The sequence below is a fragment of the Macrobrachium nipponense genome, chromosome 2, assembly GCF_015104395.2.
Source record: "Macrobrachium nipponense isolate FS-2020 chromosome 2, ASM1510439v2, whole genome shotgun sequence".
Taxonomy (NCBI): Eukaryota; Metazoa; Arthropoda; class Malacostraca; order Decapoda; family Palaemonidae; genus Macrobrachium; species Macrobrachium nipponense.
In genome coordinates this window covers 160,705,111-160,730,935 of record NC_087201.1, presented here as the reverse complement: position 1 = coordinate 160,730,935, position 25,825 = coordinate 160,705,111, and the positions used below count along the sequence as shown (strand labels likewise).

The window sequence follows — 25,825 nt, the reverse complement described above, 5'->3', positions numbered from 1 at the left end:
GTTAAATATTTTACATATGGTTCAAACTCATTTGATATTCACTTCTTCCCTCAACAGACCAGACTACAAGAAATTAAATGTTCTCCGTCAACGTTTTCCTGGTGTTCCAACTATTGCTCTAACAGCTACTGCAACCCCAAGAGTTAGAGTAGACATTCTTCATCAACTGGGCATGTCTGATCCAAAATGGTAAAAATTTGTTCCAGTGTAATCAGTGATTATAGTAATACCTTTAATGCAAAATCTTGGGAAATTTGTGGAATGTTATATTCTTCAGTGATCAAATTGGAATTGTTCATACACGAAACAAACCTTCGGTCTTAACATTAGGATTTACTAGCGCCAAGCTGGAAACCGGTAGAATTAAAATTACACTTGTGAGATCCAGGGACTAATGGCATCTATACCAGGTCACGGGGCATGTATACCCAGAATGCCCACGGCTACCTGTGACCCATCAGTTATTTTCCTACCGCCTTTAAGATAAGACGTGTTACTGTCTATCTCATTTAAAGCCGGTTTTTCAGTTTGCCCGTTCTTTATCCATTTCATTTTTTATTTTTCATTCCTTTTCTTTCTCCAAGTGTGATCAGTGTGTGGTAAGAGTGTGTACGTGGTATGATGGAGAATTTTGCCTCAACATCGGGATCGTCTACCGTTTCGAAGAGGAGACAAAGGAAATGCCCAGGAGTCAGTGGCTTTCCATGTTCTATTTTCCTAACTTCGGTGTCGACGGATCCTCATCCAACGTGTAGTAGGTGCAGGGAAAACGTATGTACGGTTACTAATCCGTGTTCTGTTTGTCGCGGTTGGTCGGTGGAACAGTGGAAGAAGTTCTATGGGAAAAGCCAATACAAAAGGAAGGGGGCGACGCCATCTTTGGATGACCAAACCTTACCGGCTTCTTTTGTATCGGTAATAAACCAGGCTGCTCCATATGTTTCTCCACCTGCTTTTGAATTGTCTCATACCCCTTCGGTTTCTCCTAGCGGTTCTGTATCGGAAACGTCAGGGGGGGCCTTGGGTAATTTTATGAATAATTTTCACTCTCCTTTGTTCCCAGCAAGTAGAGGGGGAGATCTGCCATCTTTGTTCCAGGCTCCTGCTACTCAAGCGCATAGGTTAGATGGTACGTGGTCAGCGCTAGGCCTACCAGGCGTACCAACCTTGGATGGTCTGCTTGCGCATTATATGACGTCACGGTTCCAGCAGGGTCCGGCAGCGCTGAATGTTCCTCATCCCCCGGGCTTGCAATTTATGGGAATTAATGCCGCGGCTTCACCATCCCACTCAGTATTTACAGCGATGCAGAACGTGGGAGGTAGTTTGGCAGCAAACGTGCGGTTGCCAGCAGAAACCTCTCAGTCTCTCCCTACGAGAGGGATGACGTCACAACATACGTCACACTCTGATATGGCAGGCGTGATGACGTCACAGACCGATTCTCAGCCTTTTTCGCTGCAACCAGACGCTAATACGCCTTCTGACCCGTCAATGCAAACTGTAATGCAGAAATTACAGGATATAGAGAAGAGAATGAATAAGAGAGACAAAATGAAAAAGTGTGATTCGCCTTCTTCGTCTTCTTCCTCTAGTTCGGCGTCATCGCTAAGTCCGATAACGTCACGGCGAGCGCCAGTCAAGCGTTGGAGGAGGATTCGGGAGTTCCTGGCGGATCCTCGGGCTAAGAGGAGAAGAATCAATTCTTCCTCTTCTTCGGACCAAGACTGTCATTTCCAAGTCAGCAAGAAGGTCGGAAAATCAGTGGCTATTAAGCACAAGGTTGGCAGACGAAGCCGTTCGCAAGAATCCGAACAAGCAAGAGAGGTGACGGCCGGCGAGCTAGCGGCCGAGGCGGAGTTGCCAGTTCGGATCGCAAAAACTGCGATACCTCTGGTAAAATCGACGTTGGCGGCGAAAGGTGCAGCAGAGGATGGAATGCAGGTCCCAGTTTCGCCCGTAAGGCCGTTCAAAATACGTACGAAGGACGATAAGGCTCCTATTAAAAGTACGGAAAATAGAGTTGGCAACCTCGGCGGATACGTTCGTGGAAGGCAGTGTCCGTCTGGATAGAAGGTCGAGGCCGGGCTCGCCGACGCTCGAAAATGATGCCAATGCTAATAGAGACGAACTTATCTCTGTCTTAAGGGAGCCTCATCTTGGAGATCTAGACGAGATTCTCGCTTCTAGATCCGTGAGCAGAGAAAGAGTGAGACGTTCTCGTTCCCCTGCTGACTATCCGGGATCGAGCCAACAGCGGCCAGCAAAGATCAAAGAGACGCGGCCGTAGGGGCAGGCGGCCGTGGAATTCCGGGCCGTCTGTCAGAAGATAGAGGCGAGACAACATCCCTTGTGACGGAGAGTGGTACACTAGAGCCGGAGGAAGGAGAAAACCAAGAGTTTCTGGCCTCGTATGCAGAGGTTATTGATTTGATTCGTCAATTCAATAGCCTTTCGGAGAAGACAGAAACACCGGCCAGTATGCTTCCTCCTGGAATTGACATGGCGTTTGGTGGGACTAAAGAGGGATACCAAGGTGTCGTATGAATTGCCTGTTCGAGTCATGCGGAATCGGTCTTGCAACACGTAAACGCAAAGATTGCAGGGAGGGATAATTCCTTAAGATCTAATAGATCACTTAAATTTATTCCCCCTCCAATGATAAAGCAAAGGAAATATTTATACGACACCGAAGGTCCCTTTGCTGTCTAGACAAATGAACCCTAATGTTGTAAGGTTAAGGCCTGGATTAACCTTGGATCAGGTTAAAATGGAGTGCCCTTCGATGACGTACCAAGAGGCTGCTACGTTAGAAGCAACAGCTTCTTCTGTCTTTCAGGCTGCTTCCTGGTTAGACCTTTGGTCAACAGCAGTGGCGAAAATTGCATCTTGGAAGCAACAAGGAAAGTAGTGGATGAACCATTGTTCATTAGATTGCTGCAGTCAGGTTCCAAGGCGATTGCGTACCTGACAAACGTAAGTGCCAATGTTTGGGCAAATATCCTGCTAATGAGGAGAGATGCAGCATTGGCTAGACTAAGCCGCAATGTGGATTTGGATTCCCTGTTAGCAATGAGGAATGGGGATATCTTGGAATCGCAACTGCTGTTGCCAGAGGTCATACTGGAAGAGGCGATAGATAGAAGAAGGATGGACACTAACGATAGGTTGGTGCAACAGGCAGTTAGGAAAAACGTCTAACAGTCAAACTACTCCTTTGGAGGGAAGACAACAGCAGATGTCTCTGAAGAAGACAGTGAGACATAGCATCCCTAATAGAGTCACAAGACCCTCTTCCCCAAAGAGGATAACTCATCGGCCCTTTCACAATAGAAACAACAGAGGAAGGGGCAATAGGGGAAGAGGGAGAGGCTCAAGAAGATAGGATGGGCGCCTCCCATCACTCGGCCACACCAGTGGGGGGTTGCCTGGCAAATCACTGGAAGGTGTGGCAGGAACTAGGGGCAGAGCAGTGGGTGGTGGATGTTCTCAGGATCGGGCATTTGATTCCGTTCGAGGTAACCCCGCCCCTGACAGATCAACCATTACCCCACGTCACTTATGCCCACAAATCTCAGAAGGCCACTATTCTGCAGGACGAAGTGAAGAAGATGATGGAAAAAGGAGCTGTGCAACAAGTATGCAGTCGACAAAAGGCTTCTACAGCAGGATTTTCCTGGTACCCAAAGCCAACGGGGAGTGGAGGACAGTAATAGACCTGTCAACGCTGAATCTGTTTATAAGGAAAACCAGTTTCAAGATGGAAACTCCGAAAACGGTTCTACAAGCAGTCAGAATCGGAGACTTTATGCTGACAGTCGATCTAAAGGACGCATACTTTCAGATACCAGTCCATGAGTCTTCAAGGAAACTTTCTCCGCTTCAGTCTTGCAGGGAAAGCTTTCGAATTCAAGGTCCTGTGCTTCGGATTGACAAGATCTCCTCAAGTTTTTACAAGAGTGTTCACCCTCGTGTCGGCGTGGGCGCATGCTCAGGGGATCAGGCTAATAAGATATCTGGACGATTGGCTGGTGATAGCAAAGTCCAGGGAGAAATTACTCAGGGACGGGAAAGGGCGGCCCTCCGCAGCTTTGTCACAGCCTAGGTATTGTGGTGAATCAGCAGAAGTCGCAGTTGGATCCAAGTCAACGTTTGGAATATCTGGGAATGGTGATAGACACAACCACACACCAAAGTATTCCCGACAGACCAAAGAGTAGAGAAATGCAAACAAGGTGGTGAATGCCTTTCTGGGAAAGCAGACACAGCCAGCAAGACAGTGGCAGGTGATGCTGGGAATCCTAACCTCCACCCTGGAGAAGCTAGTACAAAAGGAAGGCTACACCTTCGGTCCCTACAATGGAGGATGAAGGAGTTTTGGGTCACCAACAGATAGATCACCCGTACGAGCAAATTCCCTTGTCGGCAGAAGTGAGGAAAGACTTGCTGTGGTGGGTGAACGTCGACAATCTGACAGTGGGTGTCCCCCTTCAACGATCCTCCCCAGACCTCTTGCTGTTCTCGGATGCGTCAGTAGAAGGCTGGGGAGCCCATATGGAGGAGTTGATGGTGTCAGCAAAATGGAGTTGCAAGGACAGAGAACTCCATATAAACGTGCTGGAGTTGAAAGAAAAGCAGCTTTTTCTGGTCTCTACAAGAATTCAGGGAGAGAGTAAAGGGACACTCAGTGGTATTGATGTCCAGACAACACCCCACGTAGTAGCTTATATAAACAAGCAAGGAGGCCTAGTTTCTCGGCAGTTACATGTGATGACAGTTCAACTTCACCAGTTGGGCTATAGAGAACCTGGTAGACATCAAGGCCAGGTATATTCCGGGAAAAAAAGAAACATAGTGGCCGACAAATTGAGCCGCAGGGATCAGATTCTGGGAACGGAGTGGTCCCTACACCAACAGGTAGTGGACAGGATGCTCATGTTGTGGGAAGGACCGATCATAGACCTATTCGCAACCAGGTACAACAAAAGTTGGAAGTGTATTGTTCAGTAGTCCCGGACGCAGAGGCGGTAGCAGAAGATGCGCTACAACACCCCTGGGACAATCTGGACGTGTACGCATTTCCTCCATTTTGTCTAATCCGTCAGGTTCTGAACAGGGTAATGCGGTCTCAGAACCTCAAGATGACCCTGGTAGCCCCGTTATGGCCAAAAGCAGAGTGGTTTCCAGACCTACTGGAACTCCTAGTATTGATGTTCCAAGAGAGTTACCTCCATGGAGCAACCTTCTGTGTCAGCCTCACGTGGAGAGGTACCACCAGTCGGTGAAGTCCCTATCGCTTCACGGGTGGAGACTGTCAAGTATCTCCTCCGAGAGCGAGGGTTTTTCGCAGAAAGCACAACTCAGATTGGCAGGTAATATCAAGAAAATCATCTGCGACAGTATACAAGGAAAGTGGTCAGCATACTGTGATTGGTGTCGTAGAGGGAACGTGTCTCCACTCGGTACCACTATTCAGCAGTTAGCAGACTTTCTGATATATCTCAGAACAGAAAAACATATGTCTGTATCTGCAGTGAAGGGGTACAGGGCGGCTCTAGCCTCAGTCTTACGAATGAAAGGAGTGGACATATCGTCTTCATGGGAGTGGCCATGCTGATGAGGAGCTTTGAACAGTCATGCCCACCAAAGGAGCTAAAAGCCCCAGATTGGGATCTGACCAAGGTACTGAGTAGTCTGACAAAACCCCCCTACGAACCACTAAGGCAGTCCACGGATAGGAGCCTGACCCTGAAGACAGTCTTCTTATTGGACCTGGCTTTCAACCAAAAGGGTGGGATGGGGGAGCTACATGGCCTCTCATATCTCATAAAGCACTCGAGAGGTTTGGAGATCAATGGTATGTGAGTTTGTCCCAGAATTCGTGGCCAAGACCCAAAATCCAACAATAGTAGACGGCAGATTCGACTCTTTACCATACCTTCCTTGGCAGACTTTGTAGACAACGACAAAGCTGAGATGCTCCTGTGCCCCGTCAGGGCACTAAGGGAGTACTTAAAGAGAACAAGGCACCTCAGGCCGGGGTGCCAGAGGTTGTTCGTAAGTACAGGACGGAACAAGAAGGAAGTGTCCAAGAATACAATATCATTTTGGCTAAGGGAGACGATCAGAGATGCTTATACGGCAGAAGACAGAGGGTCAGATAGCCAGGTGGGAGCTAGAGCTCATGACATCAGGGGTGTGAGTGCTTCCCTGGCATTTAAGAAGAACATGTCTGTGGATAAAATTCTGAAAGCTGGTGTGTGGAAGCGCCAAACAACTTTCACCTCATTTTATTTGAAAGATGTTGCCCATAGATCCTTGGACACCTTTTCCTTGGGTCCAGTGGTGGCGGCCCAACAAGTGATATAGTTCATCCAGTGCCCCTGGCGGGTTCCAAGTTTGCGTCTAGTCTAAGATGAAGGTATGAAAGTAGAATGGGATGATTGGTGATTGGTTCTTTTTTTTTTTTTTTTGTTTTTTTTTTTTTTTTTCTTTACTACTTTCTTCCTACTCCTTTAACTACGGGCAATATGAAGGAAGAGTACCGTCATGTGCTGGAACGGACTAGATGCAGGTGAGGATGGTCAGCCATACTGTGAAGCTATCTTAGCTGATGATATACTTTTTCATTGCACAACACACCCCTCTGGATAATAGGGAAAGAGGGGTGAAGTGGATCCAGTTGCAAGGGACAAGAGTAAACAGTAGAATGGTATCTACACCCAGTGGGAGAAAAACCAATAGATCCGCTTATATCTTTGGTCCTAGGTTCATTGTCCATTGTTCTGCTTAGAATTTCCCTATATATTCGGAAATGGATAAGGTGGCAAACTCCCAGTCAGTTGTAGAGACTTACCTCCCTCCAATAGTAAGTCTATCCTAATGTTAAGACCGAAGGTTTGTTTCGTGTATGAACAAATACCAAATTTGGTAACTCATTTGTATTTTTCATAACTAACAAACCTGAGGTCCTTAACAGTTTAAAGGCCCACCTCGAACCACCCCTCTAGCAGTCTAAACTGGGTTAGAAATATAAAACTGATGGGTCACAGGAGCCGTGGGCATTCTGGGTATACATGCCGTGACCTGGTATAGATGCCATTAGTCCCTGGATCTCACAAGTGTAATTTTAATTCTACCGGTTTCCAGCTTGGCGCTAGTAAATCCTAATGTTAAACCCTCAGGTTTGTTAGTTATGAAAAATACAAATTAGTTACAAATTTGGTATTTTATTAGTTTTTTAATATGGGGTCACCTGAATTATGCTAGTACTTACAGGCAGTCCCTTAGTTATTGGCGGCCTTGGTTATTGGCAATCAGGTGCCAATTTCCGTTTATTAGCTCCAAGAATACAGTATTGGTGCCAATACATACCTAACAGGTGTCATTCACTGGCTATCGGTGGCAAAATCTGGTTATCTGCGTCAAAATCCGGGTATCGGTGCTGATAAGCTAAAAAAATTGTTGATTTTTGGTTATCAGGAAATTTTGCCTATCATCAAGCCGTCAAAACGGAACCCCCACCGATAGCTGGGGACTGCCTGTAATTTTGAATAGAAAATTAAGCAGAACATTAAACAGTTATATTTGGATACTTTTACTATAAACATTTTATTCACTACTTTTACTATCCAGTATTTTTTATGTGCACAGGTTCTTGAACAGTTTTAACCGAAGCAATCTCAGGTATGACGTGCTACCCAAAAAGGGTAAAAAGATCACTACTGAAATTGCAGCCTTAGTAAAAGCTAAATATGCAAACTGCTCAGGAATCGTATACTGCCTTTCCCGCAAGGAATGTGATACAACTGCTGCTGATCTTACAAGAGCTGGCATCAAGGTAATTTTATTTAACCATTTTCACAAACTGACTTTTCAGTGTTATGAGTATTCTTGAAGCTCGTAGAAACAGTTTTGCTTAGAAATATTTACTTGTAATAGGACTTATGAACAGTAATAATTTCAGTCATTGAAAGATAAACAATTGCATGAACAGTAATAATTTCAGTTATTGAAAGATGCGTAATTGCATAGAAAATTATGCAAGACACTAAGTATAGATAAGTTTTAATACCTTCTTGCAAATTGACACAAGAAAGTAAACTAACTAAGAGATGATGATAAAGTTTACAGTTAAATGATTTATTGTAAATTCCCATGATTATAAAACTCGCTGGCAGTTCAAAGATTTCATTGCAGGTCTCATTTGAATTTTTGAATTGATGAAGTGATTGAATTTGTAATTAGTTATAAAAGTATTGAAAAATTCTTATTTGATGATAATATTATCAAATAATTTCTCATATTCATTGGGTGAGACAAATTATACTGTATGTATTGTCTTAATCTCAGTTCTTAACTTTAGCTTGATATACATTATTTATAGGTGAAACTCAACATATATTTTTGTTGGAAACAAAAATATAGGACAGGAAAAGAAAATGAAATCAGAAATATATACAGTAATTGTATTACGCAACTTAATTGTGAATTTGGACCACTTTTCCTCTCACATCTCCATTCTTTGTTGCCAGAGTTGTTTTTTTAAAGTAATCAAAATAGCTGTAGTATAATATTTCTGTTACAGTAGTTATAAAACAAGATAGTCCTTAAGTGTGAAGTAAAGCACACTATCATAATACATATATGGTTCTCTTTTTTCTAAGATTGCAATTAATAAGCTGAATCAGTAATCTAGTATTATGTTAGTATATTCTTAAGTAATTTATTCATAAATGAAAATAAAAAAAAATTTTTCTTATGCTTTTCACAGGCAGAAAGTTATCATGCGGGGTTAGGTGACAAAGATAGAGTTTCTGTTCAGTCACTGTGGGTTAATGACAAATTTAAGGTAAGTTAACATTTTTTGTTTAGTTTTCTGTGATGAAGTTAGACACTTAATGAGGTCTCTCCATTTTCTTATGTGTTTTCTTCCTGAATTCCCACCAGGCCTCATTCTTCATTTATGCCAATTCTTCATCTTCTGATCTTTTCTAAGAGTTGATGTCCAAATTCATCCATATTTACCACCCAAATAATTTTTCCTTGAGATCTTTCTGTTTTTTCCAGTCACAGAACATCACACCTTTAGCATCTTGCTATTTTTAGTAATGTGCACAGTTTTGTACATGAACTTTCCTGCCAGATATATACTTAGCTTACGTCCCTGACGTCACGACAGAATTCAAAACTCGCGCAAATGCGACAGGTAGGTCGGTGATCTACCCCGGCCCGCCCCGCTGGGGTGGCAGGTGTCTGAACCAATCCCCCTTTCCAGGCATAATTTTTCTGTCGCCGGTGTTGACTACATCTGTTGTCGATACCTCTCGATTTTGAATTATTTACTCGTTTTCGCCCTGGATTGTTTCAACGGACTTTTGGTGAAGTACCTGCTCCTTGGCTTGGCATTGCGATTTGTGGACCGGTTTTGAGGATTATTCTTTTGATTATTCTTGGAATTTCATTATGTCTGATTTGGAAATTAAGAAATCAACTATGTTCAGAGTTTGTTCTGTTACCGATGTTGTAAGTGAGGCTACCGAAAGCTGCGGTAGACCCTCACACAGTATGCATGAGTGTAGGGGGAATGACTGCTCATTTATTAACCCTTGTAATGAATGTTGGTAATTTGAATGAAGAAGAATGGAAGGCGCTTTCTTCTTATGTAAGAAAGCTTGAGAAGGACAAGGTTAGGAAAGCTTCATCTAGGAGTTCTAGTAGGTCTCGCGCTAGCGAGTTTGAAGTTGATACCCTGTTGTAGACGTAGCGCCTTTACCAGTTTCAGCCCCTGCTTCCTGCACCGAACCCGAAGATGCGCCTTCGGAGTGGGGACACTATGAGAGCCACTATTCGCAGCATGAGCTGAAAATTAAAGTGCTAGAAGGTAAGAGTGATAGCAATTTGTGCAGTGGATCCCAGTGCAGTGGAGGGTGCGTCTGATCGGCTCCCTAATGCTTCTAGGCCTAGACCTCTTCCAGACTCCCAGACCCAGTGGAGGAGGAAAGTCGAAAGCCGCAGGAAGGTTAGGGAGAACCCCCACCGGTCAGGCGTCCCCTCGGTAGCGCCTGATGTTCCGATCCCAGGCTACCTTGGATCGCAGCCAAGAGAGAAGTCTTAACGGCAACAATGGCGTTCTCGGTCTTTCGCCTTCTCCGTTCCGACCCAAACGTGGTTGGAGCTCCTCGGAAGCTTCTCGGCCGTCGAAGAGAGCTGGCAGGCTTCTTCCGCTCATCCCCTCCAGCCCTGAAGTTTTTTCGGAAAATCCTGGATTGGATGTCAAGAAACCGAGGATTTCTTTGGAGTTTCGCTCTCCTAGTAAGGATCGAGCTGCGTCTCCCGTGAACAGACTTTGTTAAGTCTCCTACACGTGTGTTGGCTTAGTCTGCAGGCGCAGATTACGGCTCTGGCTGACTCCTTTGATTGTGAATGCTGGTCGTAGGAAGGACGTCTCGCTCCCGGTAAGAAGTCCAGGCGCTCTTCTCCAGGCTTACGCTATTCGTCAGTAACCGCCCTCTCTCCAGGAGTGGATCGTAGTACGAGGCGCTCTCCTGCGGACATCGTTTCTCCGTCGGACAAGGGGCATGCTTCCCGTAGACGAGCCTCTCCTGACAGGCGCCTCGTCTCGAGACAGGATCTCTCCCGCTGGCAGACGCCAGGAGCCTGGTAGGCGTTTTTTCTCATGGTAGCCGCTCTCCTTCAGGCTTTCGCTCTCCTGTGACCAGACGCCCTTTGGTAGACAGGCGCTCTTCTCCTGTCAGCCGCCCTTCGCTTAGCAGGGCACCAAGAGGCCTGGTAGGCGCTTTTCTCCTTCCAAGGCGCTCTTTCTCCCGATTTTTTCGCTCTCCTCGAGTTAGGCGCCGGGAATCTGTCAGACGCTTCTCGCCCTGGTAGGCGGCTCGTCGCCAGAGATTTCGCTCTCCTCGCAGCAGGCGCCAAGAGCATGATAATCGCCTTTCCCGCATGACAGGGCCGCTCCTTCGCCCAGGCAGCTGCTTCTCCTTTAGACAGGACGCCAGGAGACCTGATAGACGCTTTTCGCCTAATAGGCGCTCTTCGCCTAATATGCGGCTCTAGGGCTCTTCGCCTCTAAAAGGCGCTCTTCGCACCTGAATAGGCGGCCCCCTCTTCGGCCAGATTTTCGCCCTCTTCGTTAGGCGGCCAAGAGGCCTTAGAATGCGCCCCTCTTTGAAATTTTGGCCTAGCCTAACTCCTTTCTTTCTATATAAAAATGAATTAATCTTTTTTTTTTACCCACCTGTACGCTTTCTCACCAAACTCCAGTACACTCCAGAAATCACCTTAAACACCACACCACCAAGACTTACGACCCAAAAAAACAACAAAAAACAACTCCTACCAGACAGAGAGCTCTCCCCTACCAACCACACACCACCAACACGTGTTTTCTACTGCCCCGTGTTATTGTTTACATCCTGCCGACGCCGCCGCCATCTTGTCTATGACGTCACAGCCTATGACGTCACACACAACTTAAATACATCAACAGACACCTTCTAGAATCTACCACATGTTGTCTATATATAGGACACCCACCATATTTCAACAATGCATAAAATACCCATAACAATTATACAATATATAATCACACTTATCTATACCCATAACAATTATACAATATATAATCACACTTATCTCTTTCTCCCTCCCCTCCGACTGTTTGCCCTAACCTAGTATTCCCCTTTCCCCTCTTATTTCCTTCGTCCTCCAACCTCTTTACCCTCTCCACAATTTCTAATACATTCCCCTGAAACTCCTGCTTTAGTTAATACATCAGCCACTTGCTCCTTTCCTTTTATTTCCATCTCACCTCCTTTATTTCCCCGGATTCAATGGTTTCCCATTATTGCAGCAATATCTATTTTTTAATCTGTTGCTACTTACACCAGTGCTCGATTTGATGGCGGTCATTAGTGTTTTACTATCAGTGTTAACCAAGGCTTCTAAATTTCTCCCTCCTACTACCTCTTCCCACAAATGCTTGAAATATATCAATCCTTCTACAGCTCCCCAACACTCAGGGGCTTCAGCCTCAATGGTGGATTTTGCCACTCTCCTGATTTCCTAGACTTCCACCATATGGGACTTCTCCTCTTCCCATCTGTCAAAAGAAATAATATAACCCCAGTTGAGTATGGCCATCTTCTGTTTCCAAATGAAGCGTCTGCATAGGCTTCCCAATAAACCCTTTCTTCTTTTCCATCTCACTTATTGTAACTTCGCCCATCATGCTCTTAGTTTTTCTCACAATTTTAATAAGTTTCTTCATATCCTGAGTTGTTCCTTCTTTAAATGCTTTACTTAATTCGCTAATATCTATATATTTCTGGCATCGTGTGTAGTGATACCAATTCAGCTGTCCTACCACTGATCTGTACTCTGTTAACTCTTTTTTGTTCTAGCACTCTATTACCCGTATATCTTCTAGCCTCTGTTCTCTATGGAATTTATATACTGCCACTGATTAAGGGAAAATCTATTCTCCTTCTGCTCTATTACTACTCCTATATACTTGAACCTTTTACTCTCTTGTTCTCCTACTTGCAATTTCCCTTTCAATCTCCCAATCGTTTCCTTTAAGAATCCTTCAGTTCCTCCGTAGCAAAAATCATCTACGTGTGTACACAAAATGCCTTCCAATTTATTGTTCTTTTTCCAAAAGAATATATTAGGTTTGCTAGTCTACTTCTCTCACCTTGAAGCTCCTTCACTACTTTCACCACTTTACAATACCATGCTTTTGCTGCATCCTTGAGCCATAGACTGTTTTTCTTCAACTTCCATAATCCCCTCCAACCATCTTCCCTTGTGGCTTCAAGTACACTTCTCTTTGTATCTCGTCACCTTGTAAATATGCAGTTTTGACATCCAATGTATAACAATTAACAATTTTTCCACCTTTATTATGGTTAGACAGAATTTTAAAATTTCAGCATTGCATGTGGGAGCATCCTTTTCCCACTCAGCCATTTCTTCTTCAAACCCTCTAGCTACCAATCTTGCTTTACATATCCTTTCCCCCCCTTTTATCTTTTCAGTTACTATCCATCTTGTAGATATAGCTTTTTGTCCAACATCATTTACCTCCTCATATACCTGGTTATCTCTCCAACTTAGAAGTTCTTTTTCTTTAGCTTCCATTATGCTTCTATTTTCAATCCCACGCACACCTCCTCTTCATCTTCAATTTTTTCTACCTGACTATAATCCCTCAAGTTAACCCACCCTTTGTCACCTGACTGTGAGTCTCGTATATTGTACGAATCAGCCCATTGCTTGGCTTGATCTTTTTCCTGCAAGACCTAAAATAGTCCATTCTTCTACTTGTCCTGTATCATTGTTTATAGCCCTAACTCTATTTCCCTTTTTGAATTTTGGTATCTCTTCCATTAACTCGCTTTCTATTGACCCACTTTGCCCGTTATCTTCCACTGTATTTTCCTCTATCACCTCTCTTTCTATAGTCTCTTCTGTGTCTGCATTCCTTCTCTCACCCATTATCTCCTCTCCTTCCAGCCAATCTACTTTCCCTTCATTTGGGCCATCTGACCTACCTTTCACCCCATGGGATTTATCTATTCTAGCCGATATCTCTCTGTATCTGGTGATCGTCGTTGAATCCTTGTCACATGTATCCTAGCTACTTCTCTTAAAGATCCCCATGTTTGACTATTTATTGTTTTCCCCACCCCGATACTCCACTACCTGAGCAGGTCCTCTCCATTCATTTTCATTTTCCCTCTTATAGAATACCTCATCTCCTACCACTGCTTCTTCAAATTTATGTTCTCTGATGTTTTTTGTTTAGCGCTATTCTTATTTTATTACAGGACTCATTTTTTATAAATGCTTCTCTGGCCTTGTGCATTGCATTCAGTGTGTCCCCTTACCATACCCTCTTCCATCCCTTTTTCTCTGCTTGCAGACTAGAACTTTCTTCTCCTATTAGGTTAGGCAGTGAAGGGTTTTTTCCAAATACTAATTGGTTGGGAGAGAAACCTCCATTATTCATTAACAGTTCCTAGCACACTACCCATTTCAAAAGCTAAGGGACCAATCTACTTCCTCTTCCTCCATCATCTTCCTTACACTTCCCTTGATCATGCCTACGGTCTTTTCACATAATCCGTTGCTCCACGGAGATTCTGATGCTGTGGCTAATACTTTAATATTCCATTTTTCTGCCATCCTCCTTACTTTTTTCATTTTGAATTCTCCCCCATTATCTGACAATATTTTGGAGGGTGCTCCAAATATAGCAAACCAGCACTCAAAAAGTATCTTTATTATCGTTTCTGGTTTCTTATCTTTTATCCAACAGGCCTGACAATATCTCGTTGCCATATCCACTATTACCAAGAACTTTCTCTCTTCTATCTCTCCCACATCCATCGCTACGACTTCATTGAACGTTTTACTCCAAGAAAAGCCTACTACCGGTTTTGGCGGGGTTTCTTTTGTATTTTTTACAACCTCACAATTTTTAATCAGTTCCGTTAGTAACTTTCTTATTTCCTCTTTTTCTTTTTCGATTAACCCATTACTCCATTGTGCTTCCTCTGTTAGCTTCCATATTTTATCTCCACTTCCATGACCAAACTGTAAATGTAATTTCTTCATTGTGTTCTTAATTTCCCTCGGATTCTTTCCCTTCCAACCCTCCAGTAATAATTCTTCTACCTTCCTCCTCCTTATAGGCACTCTTAAATGACCCTGTTCGTCTTCTCTTAACTCTACTTTCATTCCCCTAATACTTCTACTATGATACAATTTTCTTTCAAATTTAGGGTCATACCCATTTTACTCATGGTTTTGGCTTACCTATCAGCCAGGGTATATCACCTTGCAGAATTTCCGTCTTCAAATAAAACTTTCTGTTTTTTAGTATCACAGGTATTTCTATTATTCCTCTGGACTTATAAGATGTCTCACCAAAATTAAACACTTTATTAGACTCTGTCCTAGTGTCCCTCATTCTCCTCAACTCTTCCTGACTCAAATCCATGACAATACGTGCTAGTCACAACTTCCCCGCAAACTGTTGATTTACAACCCTGTGTCCAAAATTGCATCAACCACCTCCCATGATGCTTCCACTATTTTATTAACTTCTCCTACATAAACCTCTTCTTCTTCTGTCCCATTTTCTGTTTTTACCTTATTTTCTTCTAGTCTTGTTTCAGTTTTCTTCCTATTATGAAAATTCTGAGGACAATCCCTAGCCCAATGCCATTCTGAGCTGCATATTGCACATACTGTTACCTTCCCTTCTTTGTTTATAGGATTTCTACCACCCCTTCCTCGGTTCCATCTTCCCCGATATCTTTGGTTTTCCCTCCCTCTCCCAGAACTGGCATTGCCTTCTGACGAACCCCACCATTTCCCGTTTCCTCTTTAGTCCCTAATCCCTCAAATAGTCTTTTCATTGTTTGCGACACTGTTCCGTACTCTAGCTTTTCTTGCCCACAAGCCGATAATACCATTTGTTTTTGACCCTTTTTCCGTGAGATTTGCTTGCTCTATTACATGATACCCCTTGACTTCGCCTTCAAGCGCGCTTTCCCCATTGCTCTTTCACACTCAGATGCTGCCTTCTCGTATCTAATTAAAATAGTCCGCCATATTTTCACTAGATTCTCTTCTTATTAGAAGGTATCTTTTTATTCTACCGTAATTCTCCATTACCGAGTCTTTTTAGATAGGCTTTATCTAGTTTCTCTAGGATTAACTTTGGACCCTCTGTACCAGTAAGTTTATCTTTATCTAATGCTTCCACTAGCTCTCGGGCTTTCCCTTTAAGCTCATTCTCATTTCTATCGCCGGGTATTTTGTATCTTCTCCATACAACATAGCCAATCTTCGGCTTGACCTTTCCATTCTTTGTATTCTTCTTGTATCCCGCTAAACCTAGGACATTCCCTTCTCCATCTAGTAGTCTCCCTTTGTTCACTGTCGGATCCAGGCATCTTTGATCAACCACGCTCTGCTACCAGTTTGAATTTTGGCCTAGCCTAACTCCTTTCTTTCTCTATAAAATGAATAATCTACCCACCTGTACGCTTTCTCCAACTCCAGTACACTCCAGAAATCACCTTAAAACACCAGCACCACAAGACTTACGACCCAAAAAAACAACTCCTACCAGACAGAGAGCTCTCCCCTACCAACCACACACCACCAACACGTGCTTTCTACTGCCCCGTGTTATTGTTTACATCCTGCCGACGCCGCCGCCATCTTGTCTATGACGTCACAGCCTATGACGTCAAACACAACTTAAATACATCAACAGACACCTTCTAGAATCTACCACCATGTTGTCTATATATAGGACACCCACCATATTTCAACAATGCATAAAATACCCATAACAATTATACAATATATAATCACCCTCATCCTGACAAGAGGAGTTTTCAGGCAGAAGCTCAACGGAAGTATAACTTCCCCGGTTAGATGTCAGAGTTCTTCCAGACATTCTTCCAAGGATGGACTCTCGGCTGAGGACAAGACAGCCTTTCATCGTAAGGATCGTGAAGGATCTTCGGCGGAAGAAGAACAGGATCCCTCGGAAGAAGAAATTCCTAAGGATTCCTCCGTTTCTTCATACAAGCGGTGACGGACCTGTTGCTTCAGGAATTTGGAGACGCCCTTTCTCCTGTCGCCCCGCCCTCGCCTCTTTCGTTATTTTCGACTTCGAAAATTTCGAAGGTTTCATCCTGATGGTCAGGAATGAAGCCTGCAATCTCCATGAAGAAGCGCTTTTAGAGGTTTTTGTTTTTTTGGTGAGTGGCTTCTTTCGAAGGAAGAGAAAGGGAAGACGGTGTCTCTTTCCCTCCTTCTAAGCTTACTGGGAACTAGGATTCTGGTATGAATCGGGAGAACCCTTGGGCCTCGTTCTTCCATCCTCGGCAGACTCGGACTTCTCTTCACTGGTGGATTCCTCTCGACGCTCTGCCCTCATGTCTGCTAAGACGACATGGGGGATGAATGAGCTTGACCACCTGTTGAAGGGAATGTTCCGAGTCCTGGAGGTGTTTAACTTCCTAGACTGGTCTTTTGGGCGTTTTTGGCCAAGAAGACGCAGACCCCGGATTCCATTTCTCCTGAGGATCTTATCAGTGTTCTCACGTGTATGGACAAGGCAGTGAGGGATGGATCGAGTGAAATAGCTTCACTTTTCGGAGCGGGAGTGATCAAGAAGAGATCTGTGTACTGTTCATTCCTGACGAAATCAGTATCGCATGCTCAGAGAGCCTCTCTCCTGTATTCTCAGCTCTCTCCTCAACTCTTCCCTAAGAAGATCGTTCAGGATGTTTCTTGTGCCCTTTCAGCTAAGGCTACACAGGACATGCTAGCCCAGTCTACCAGGAAGCCTCACTCTTCTTTCCAAGCTAAAACCAAGAGAGAGACTCCAGTTAGGCAGGAGCCCTTTCGAGGAGTCCCTCCTGCCAGAGCTTCTTCCTCTAGAGGATCTAGACCCACTAAAACGAGGGAAGACCTTCTCTAGATCCATCAGAGGGAAGAAGTAGGATTCAAGTCCTCCAGACATCAGTGGGTGCCAGACTTCTGAAGTTTGCCGACGTCTGGGCCCAGAAAGGGGCGGACAACTGGTCACTCTCGATTGTCCGCAAAGGCTACCTCATTCCCTTCTTATCAAGACCTCCGTTGACGACGACTCCGAGGGAGTTGGTAGCCAAGTACAAGGACCCCATCATGAATCAAAGCCCTCTCTCTAGCAGTAGATCTTATGCTGGAGAAGGAGGCGATAGAACTAGTGAAAGATCCTCATTCTGCGGGTTTTTACAACAGACTGTTCCTAGTTCCCAAGAGCTCAGGAGGATGGAGACCGGTTCTGGATGTAAGCGCCCTGAATGTCTTCGTAGAAAAAAGGAAGTTCGCCATGGAGACAACTTCTTCAGTGTTGGCGGCTCTTCGTCCAGGGGACTGGATGGTGTCCCTAGATCTTCAGGACGCTTACTTCCATGTGCCTATCCATCCATCCTTTCACACACGGAAGTTTCTAAGATTCATGATGGGAGGGAAGATCTTCCAATTCATGGGCCTTGTGCTTCGGCCTTTCGACAGCCCCTCAAGTTTTCACGGGTTTAATGAAGAATGTAGCGCAGTGGCTACATTTGGAGGGAGTGAGGCTGTCTCTCTATCTAGACGATTGGCTGATCAGAGCAAGCTCACAAGAAAGATGTCTGGAGGACCTACAAAAGACACTGACTTTAGCAAGTTCGTTGGGACTTCTGGTGAACTTCCAGAAGTCACAATTAATCCCCAGTCAAGAGCTGATTATATCTGGGGATTCGGATGGTTTCTCCCTTTCCTTCTTCTTTCTTCTCCCGGATTTTCGGGCATATCCGTCACCAGAGAGGATTGCTCGTTGCCAAGAGAAACTAACGACTTCCTAGAGAAAGATGCATGCACAGCGAGGGAGTGGATGAGTCTGTTGGGACACTTTTCCTCGCTGGAGCAATTCGTTTCTCTAGGGGAAGGGGTTGCATCTCAGACCTCTCCAATTCTTCCTTTACCGGAACTGGAGGTGTCCTCTCTCTAGACCTGGAATTCTCCTTCAGGATATCAAAAGGAATCAAGAAGGACCTTCTGTGGTGGACAGATCCTCTCCGATTTGCAGAAGGTCTGTCTCTGTACATGCCAAACCCGAACCAAGTATTGTTTTCCGACGCGTCGGAGACGGGTTGGGGTGCGACCCTAGGGTCAAGAGTGTCAGGCACCTGGGAGGGGGAACAGGTGTCCTGGCACATCAACAACAAAGAGTTGATGGCAGTGTGGTTGGCGTTAAAAGCCTTCGAGCCCCACGTCCGAAATGCTATAGTTCAGGTCAACTCGGACAACACCACAGCCTTGGCTTACATAAAGAAAGCAAAGCAGGGGGGGGGGAGGGGACACTCTTTCTCCCTGTATGAAACAGCGAAGGACTTGCTGTTGTGGTCTCAGGCAAGGAAGATTGTTCTCCTCACCAGGTTCGTACAGAGAGAAAGGAATGTCAGAGCCGATTCCTGAGCAGGAGGAATCAAGTGCTCCCTCGGAGTGGACTCTGCACTCAGAAGTTTGCCAGGACCTGTGGAGGTTATGGGGCAGACCTCATATCGACCTTTTTGCGACAGCAAAGAACAAGAGAATAGACCTCTACTGCTCCCCGATCTCGGACCCAGGAGCAGTGTCAGTCGATGCTTTCCTCCTAGACTGGCGAGGTCTGGACGTCTATGCTTTTCCTCCATTCAGATTCTGAGTCAAACACTCAGAAAGTTTGCGGCCTCGGAAGCGACAAGGATGACGCTGGTAGCTCCATTCTGGCCGGCCCAAGATTGGTTCACAGAGGTACTGGAATGGCTAGTGGACTTTCCAAGAGCTCTTCCACAAAGAGTAGATCTGCTCAGACAACCCCACTTCGACAGGTATCACAGAAACCTCCCCGCTCTCAATCTGACTGGCTTTCGACTGTCAAAAGTCTTGTCAGAGCGAAGGGGTTTTCAGCTAAGGCAGCGAAGGCTATCGCATCAGCTAGAAGGCCCTCTACCCTTAGTGTCTACCAGTCGAAGTGGGACGTCTTTCGCCGTTGGTGCAGAAACCAGAAGCTTTCCTCTTCCAGTAACCTTCTGTGACCCAAATCGCAGATTTCCTGGTTTTTCTCAGGGAAAAATGTGGTCTTGCAGTTTTCGACCATCAAAGGATATCGGAGCATGTTAGCAGCTGTGTTTAGGCACAGGAATTTAGATATCTCCAACAACAAGATCTACATGATCTGCTAAGATCTTTTGAAACTTGCAAGAAACCCTCGTCTCAAATTCCGAGCTGGAACCTGGACGTGGTTCTTCGTTTCCTGAGGTCCTCGAAGTTCGAACCTCCCCAGTCATCTTCTTTCAAGGATCTTACGAAGAAGGCTCTGTTTCTTTTGGCTTTAGCATCTGCCAAAAGAGTTAGTGAGCTTCATGCTCTAGAAGGAAGGGTAGGTTTCAAAGGAGATTCCGCCTGATTTGTGCCTTCCTTCCTTCTTTCTAGCTAAGAACGAGAACCCCTCAAATCCTTGGCCAAGGAGTTTTGAGGTTCCAGGCTTAGCTCCCCTGGTAGGGGAAGAGCCAGAAAGAACTCTTTGCCCTGTGAGGACTTTAAGATACTACCTCCAGCGGAAGAAGTCTCTTAAGGCATTAAGGACAGACTTTGGTGCTCTGTTAAGGATCCCAGTAGACCATTGTCTAAAAATGCTTTGTCCTTCTTTATTAGAAGCCTCGTGAAGGAAGCACATTTGGCTTGCGGTGAGGATCACTTCAAGCTTTTGAAAGTCAAGGCTCACGAGGTAAGAGCCATTGCGACGTCCTTGGCTTTCAACAAGAATATGTCACTCCAGAATCTGATGAAAGCAACATTCTGGAGATGCAATTCAGTATTCACGAACCACTACCTTAGAGACGTCAAGATTACTTACGAGAAGTGCTTCGCGTTAGCCCGTATGTATCGGCGGATTCGGTGCTGGGGCAGGGAGCTGAAGCATATCCTTTGTAAATTTTTTTCCCCTATTGTTTGTGTTGTGTTTTTATGGTTGTTTGAAAGAGGATGCGGGTAGGCATCTCTTTCTATTCGTATTGCTAACATTTAGAATGGTTAGGTGATCTGTTCGTGCTAGAGCTCCCTGCATTGGTAGTGGTCAGGCTCTGTCATTTAAGAGGGCGAATCCCCATTGACATGATCCGACTTGGATTCTACTGAGTAAGTGGATATCAAATCCCTTCGGTAGACCCAAAGAGTCTTTTCAGCTGTAGGTCACGCCCTCGCTGTAGCTCTTCAGGCTTTGCAGACTAAAGCAGTAACTATGAAGTCTTCAGCCTTATCAGGTAAGAACCAAGGTTTGTTAGTATCCTACAACAGATGTTGTTTCCCCTTTTTCCTTGTTACCTCTGTCTTTTTCCCTCCACCAAGGGTGTCAATCAGCTAAGTATATATCTGGCAGGAAAGTTTCATGTACAAAAATGATTAATTGGTTATTTATTTTACAATAAAGTTTTGTACATACTTACCTGGCAGATATATACGATTGATGGCCCTCCCAGCCTCCCCTCAGGAGACAGGTGGAAGAAAAATTATGACTGGAAAGGGGGATTGGTTCAGACACCTGCCACCCAGCGGCGGGTGGGGTAGATCACCTGACCTACCTGTCGCATTTGCCGCGAGTTTTGAATTCTGTCGTGACGTCAGAGACGTAAGCTAAGTATATATCTGCCAGGTAAGTATGTACAAAACTTTATTGTAAAATAACAATATCATATTTGTATTTTGCTGTCATACCTTTATGTAGTCCAACACATTTTTTTTGAGTAATTGTCTTTTCTATGACTGATGTGCTCTGTTTATCATAGTCTAGCAAGCACATTTTCCAGGTTATTCAAGATTGCTACTCCTTTTTTTTTTTTTTTTTTTTTTTTTTTTTTTTTTTTTTCTCTACTGCCCACTGTGCTTTTTCCACAGTTCAGTATGTCACCAAGTGAGTGTGATATGCTAAGGTTTGCTTTTCCAGCTTGGCATAATCCTATTCTTTTATCACTTCTCATAGTTATTTCAGTATATACAAGAAATAAAAAGCCCCTTTTTCTGTATAATCTGCATTTCTAAGAATCTTCTGTGTTAGAATTTTTGATATTTTGATATATAGTATCAAATTCACCCCATCTTAATTGTAGCTTCTATACGACACTTCTCAAGACTACACCTTTTTGTCTTATCTGGTGAACATTCATGGATTTGCTTATAGTGATGGTCATCCTTCTCTTCTTCCCACTTTTCTGTCATTTAAATCTTTGATTATTTGCTTATAGGAATTTCATAAAGCTTGTCTTCACTCTCTTTTAGCTTCCTCCTTTACCATGATGTACAATAAAGAATGCATACCTCAACATTTATTTCAGATTCTTTGATATTCCTACTACTAGTTTCACTATAGATTAGGTGCTGCGATTTGGTACCAATACTGTTTTAGTAAGTCTTTTTATATCATTTTCCTTTGTAATGTCCACCTAATTGTTGGTCCTGGTACATTTACAATTCTAGACCCACAAATATAGGATAGCCTGCATAGTAGATTTCCCTGGAATGAAGCCAAGTTGATTGTTGTTGGCTGAACTTTTTTTACTTTTCCAACATCTCCTCCAGTTCTATCACACTATTCAGAAAATACTTTTATATCTACCTTTCAAATTGTAGTGTGTCACCTTTCCATTTGCATGTAATACAGTATTACTAATGTATTAATCTTTTTTCTACTCATCTCTGCGTGATGTTTTCATGAATGCTGGTCACCTTTCCTTAGACTGATCCTTTGGCTGCGTTAAATATAAATCACATGATCCTACTCTTCCTTCAGGTTTACTGTTTTTCATCGTCTTAAGGCTCTTAACCCTTTTAGAAGTCATTTTCTCTTCTAGTCTTCGGTTCATTTCAGCATCTTATGTTGCAAATTCATTCCCTTCATTATATCGATTTCTGAAGGCTTGTTTCCATGATCCTATTAATGCTTCCTCTTCACCTCACATTTGCTATATTCATCTTTTTTATGTTTTGCCCCTTTGCTCCCTTTTTGTTCATCCATATCCTCTTTGCCATCTTAATTCCATTCCTCTAACATCTTTCTCATTACGCTTGTTATTTTCTTCTTGGCTTCCTTCATTTTCTTCATACAAACCTCCATATTCTCTTCCCAGCCTGTACTTGAAGGCTTCCTTTTCTTTAGTTAGCCTCTAAATATTCTGGTTCTATCTCCCGAAAGATGTCTCACCAGACTTTTGTTCTGTTTTAGCTGACTTTTTATCTCTCATTTCATGATTTTGATATATCATTAAGTAAATTTTTTGATTTGATAATTGAGATTTATTAGAAGCACTATTTTATGTCAACAATCTGCCTGCAGCAGTTATCAGGTAGTTTACTAGAAAAAAATTTTTATATATCATAGGTTGTGTGCGCCACAATAGCATTTGGTATGGGTATTGATAAACCAGATGTGCGTTTTGTCATCCATTATTCTTTGCCAAAAAGTGTCGAAGGATATTACCAAGAATCGGGGAGAGCAGGCCGAGATGGGGAAACTGCTGACTGCATCTTGTTTTATTCTTACACAGACATGCACAGACTGAGAAAGATAATTGACTGTAAGTACAAAGAAATAAATATTTTGTGTTAATGAATTAGATAAACCTTTTTTTTCATTCTAAATGGTACATTCAGAATTTTGAAATGTTATGACTACGCAAACCTTTTATTTTGCTTGTGCTTAATAGACTCATATAGCTAGAAATTATGTTAATCTCATGAAAACAGAAATGAGGCAGTGTATATGAAAGGGGAAGGAAAAAATTATGTATGAAGCCGAGTTTTTCAAATAGTACAGTATTTAGGAACTAAGATATCCAATAGTTCTTTAGAGCTGAAAGATTAATAAAAGCAAATCATACGATGGGTGGGCCAAATGAGGTTTGGAAATTAGATGTATAGAAATTGCATATTAGAATAAGGTTATATATTAGTCTGGTTCAATCTTTATTGCTGTATGGACAGGAATCAAAGAATCATGGTATAACAATGAAACTGTCTTAAAAGTTTTTCAATTTGAGAATAAATTTTTCAGAAGAATGTTAGGATATGAGGGGTTAGATGGGAGGATGAGGTGAGATCATAATGAAAGGGTGATAGAGATGGTAGTGACATCCTTCCTCCCCTACCCCAGGGACTCCTGTGGGTACTAGAAGAATTGGAAAACCCAGACCACCTTAAGTGGGAACTGAGACAGAGGATGGAACTTTGTGGGAGAGTAGAAGCACTGGAAAGGAGGCTGATTACATGACATTGGGGTTGTTAATGTTGAAATATTGAGTCTGAATATATTTCTATCCATTGCAAAAAACAGTGATGACAACACTGTAATTAGTAGTTTAGATTTTAATAAATTTGCCCTAGTTGTCCATCCTATTTTATTAAATATCCAATATACTGGCAACCAAGATTTTTTTGCCGTCTTAAATTTAAAGCATGTTGCTTAAAAGCCTTAGAAATCAAATCAGTCCTTATCAAAACCTGACCTACACATTTTGTTTTTGTTGAGGAACTTAAGCTAATCAATATTTACTCCTGGAATTTATGGAGTTGAAGAATGTAAGTTTTACCTCTCCACTTTCAATGGCTATGAACACATTACTTTTTGCAACTTGTCATAAGTGAAACAAAGGGTTTGTATCTTGAGAATATAAAAATTAAACTTAGTTATAAAGTACAGTTCAGTACAATATATTTCAATGAATGCAGAACATACAGTAATTTTGTGTATTTATGTTTGTCATGAGAGGTTTTTTTATTTTTATTTGTCTGGATTGCATTACACTAACATCAAGAAGCATAATTTTACTGGCTATGTGGGAGAAAAAGAGAAACAAACCACATTAAACCTCTAGAAAATCTGCCAAGGTACAGAGATAGCAAGAGATATACAACCACACGGGTTACAAGGAGTGTGCATGATTTTGTCAGTTTATTGCTCTTATCTTTTGCTATTGCCCCCTAAATATCATTTTTACTTTCTCTTTCAGTGGATCGTGAAAACTACGAAGCCAAGAAGACTCATTATGACAATTTGTATCGGATGGTGGCATATTGTGAAAATAAGTTGGACTGTAGACGAACCCAGCTACTTAATTACTTTGGAGAAATTTTTGACAGAGAAAAATGCAAAAGAAATAGAGCTACTGCCTGTGACAACTGTAGATCCCAGGTCTGCTTTTGAAAACTTTAGTTGGAAATTGGATTATTACAGTATTCTCACATGTTAGTAGCAACTATGTAAATACAGGATCTAGGTAATGAATGTTTCTGAATAGGATTAGGTTATTATGTGAAATTGGTTCAGTTTATCATTAACCAGACCACATAGTCTTTTTTGTGCTCTTGTAGGTATGGCCTGAACAATTTAAGATAGGGTGAAAATTGACTTAGGGCATAGGTCAGCATTTAGGTGGTAAGGCACCAGAGGGAACATGAAGAATGAGACAGAAAACAGTGCAGCTGATGCTCACAGTGCACTGCTTGAGGTATACTGTAATTGTTCATTCCCTACATGGATCTATCAGAATATTAATTGCCAAGAAGTGAGCATGGAGTGTACTCAATACCCCATCCCAATTTCATATTTACATGAGTTGACTATATCGAGAATTGGGTAGAGATAGTCCTAGTTAAAAATAGTACAAATAGTCTCCAAATTATTACAAAGATAGTCCAAGTTAAAAATAGTACAAATAGTCTCCAAATTATTACAAAGATAGTCCAAGTTAAAAATAGTACAAATAGTGTCCAAAATATTACAGCCATGTTTCTAATGAGTAGTCTTGAACTAAAATATGCATGTAAGGAAATTGCATAAATTGTTAGAATTATCTTTCATACCATACCTGAGAACTTATGCAAAATTGTTTTTTGGAATATTCATCTTTAAAGAATGTCATATGTTTTAGTCTACAGTAGTCTGTTTTATCATGTTAACTTTTAGCATCATAGCTTTCACTTTACTGACCACATAATTATATATACCATCATTTTTGCACTGGCATGAAAAACTAGGTGTCTATAGAAATATAGTATATCAATTTCAGATATTTACATACAAATACCATAGCTCAATGAGCGAGTAATAGATACAGAACTCTAACACTATTTAAACATGGTGTAAGATGTTTTGCATCATATATTGTTGGCTAAGCAGCCTCATTCTTTGTGTTGCTCACTTTTTCAACACCTCTAG

The 25,825-nt window shown here is 42.8% G+C and overlaps 1 protein-coding gene across 1 annotated transcript in view; it reads left to right on the top strand.

Annotated features, from left to right (window-relative positions):
• Positions 1-25,825, top strand: part of LOC135221351 (uncharacterized) — a 219,911-nt gene that overhangs the window by 144,807 nt on the left and 49,279 nt on the right. The window contains 5 exon segments of the mRNA XM_064259153.1: positions 58-189; positions 7,654-7,840; positions 8,774-8,851; positions 22,991-23,186; positions 24,618-24,799. Of these exon segments, the coding sequence (XP_064115223.1) occupies positions 58-189; positions 7,654-7,840; positions 8,774-8,851; positions 22,991-23,186; positions 24,618-24,799 (775 nt within the window).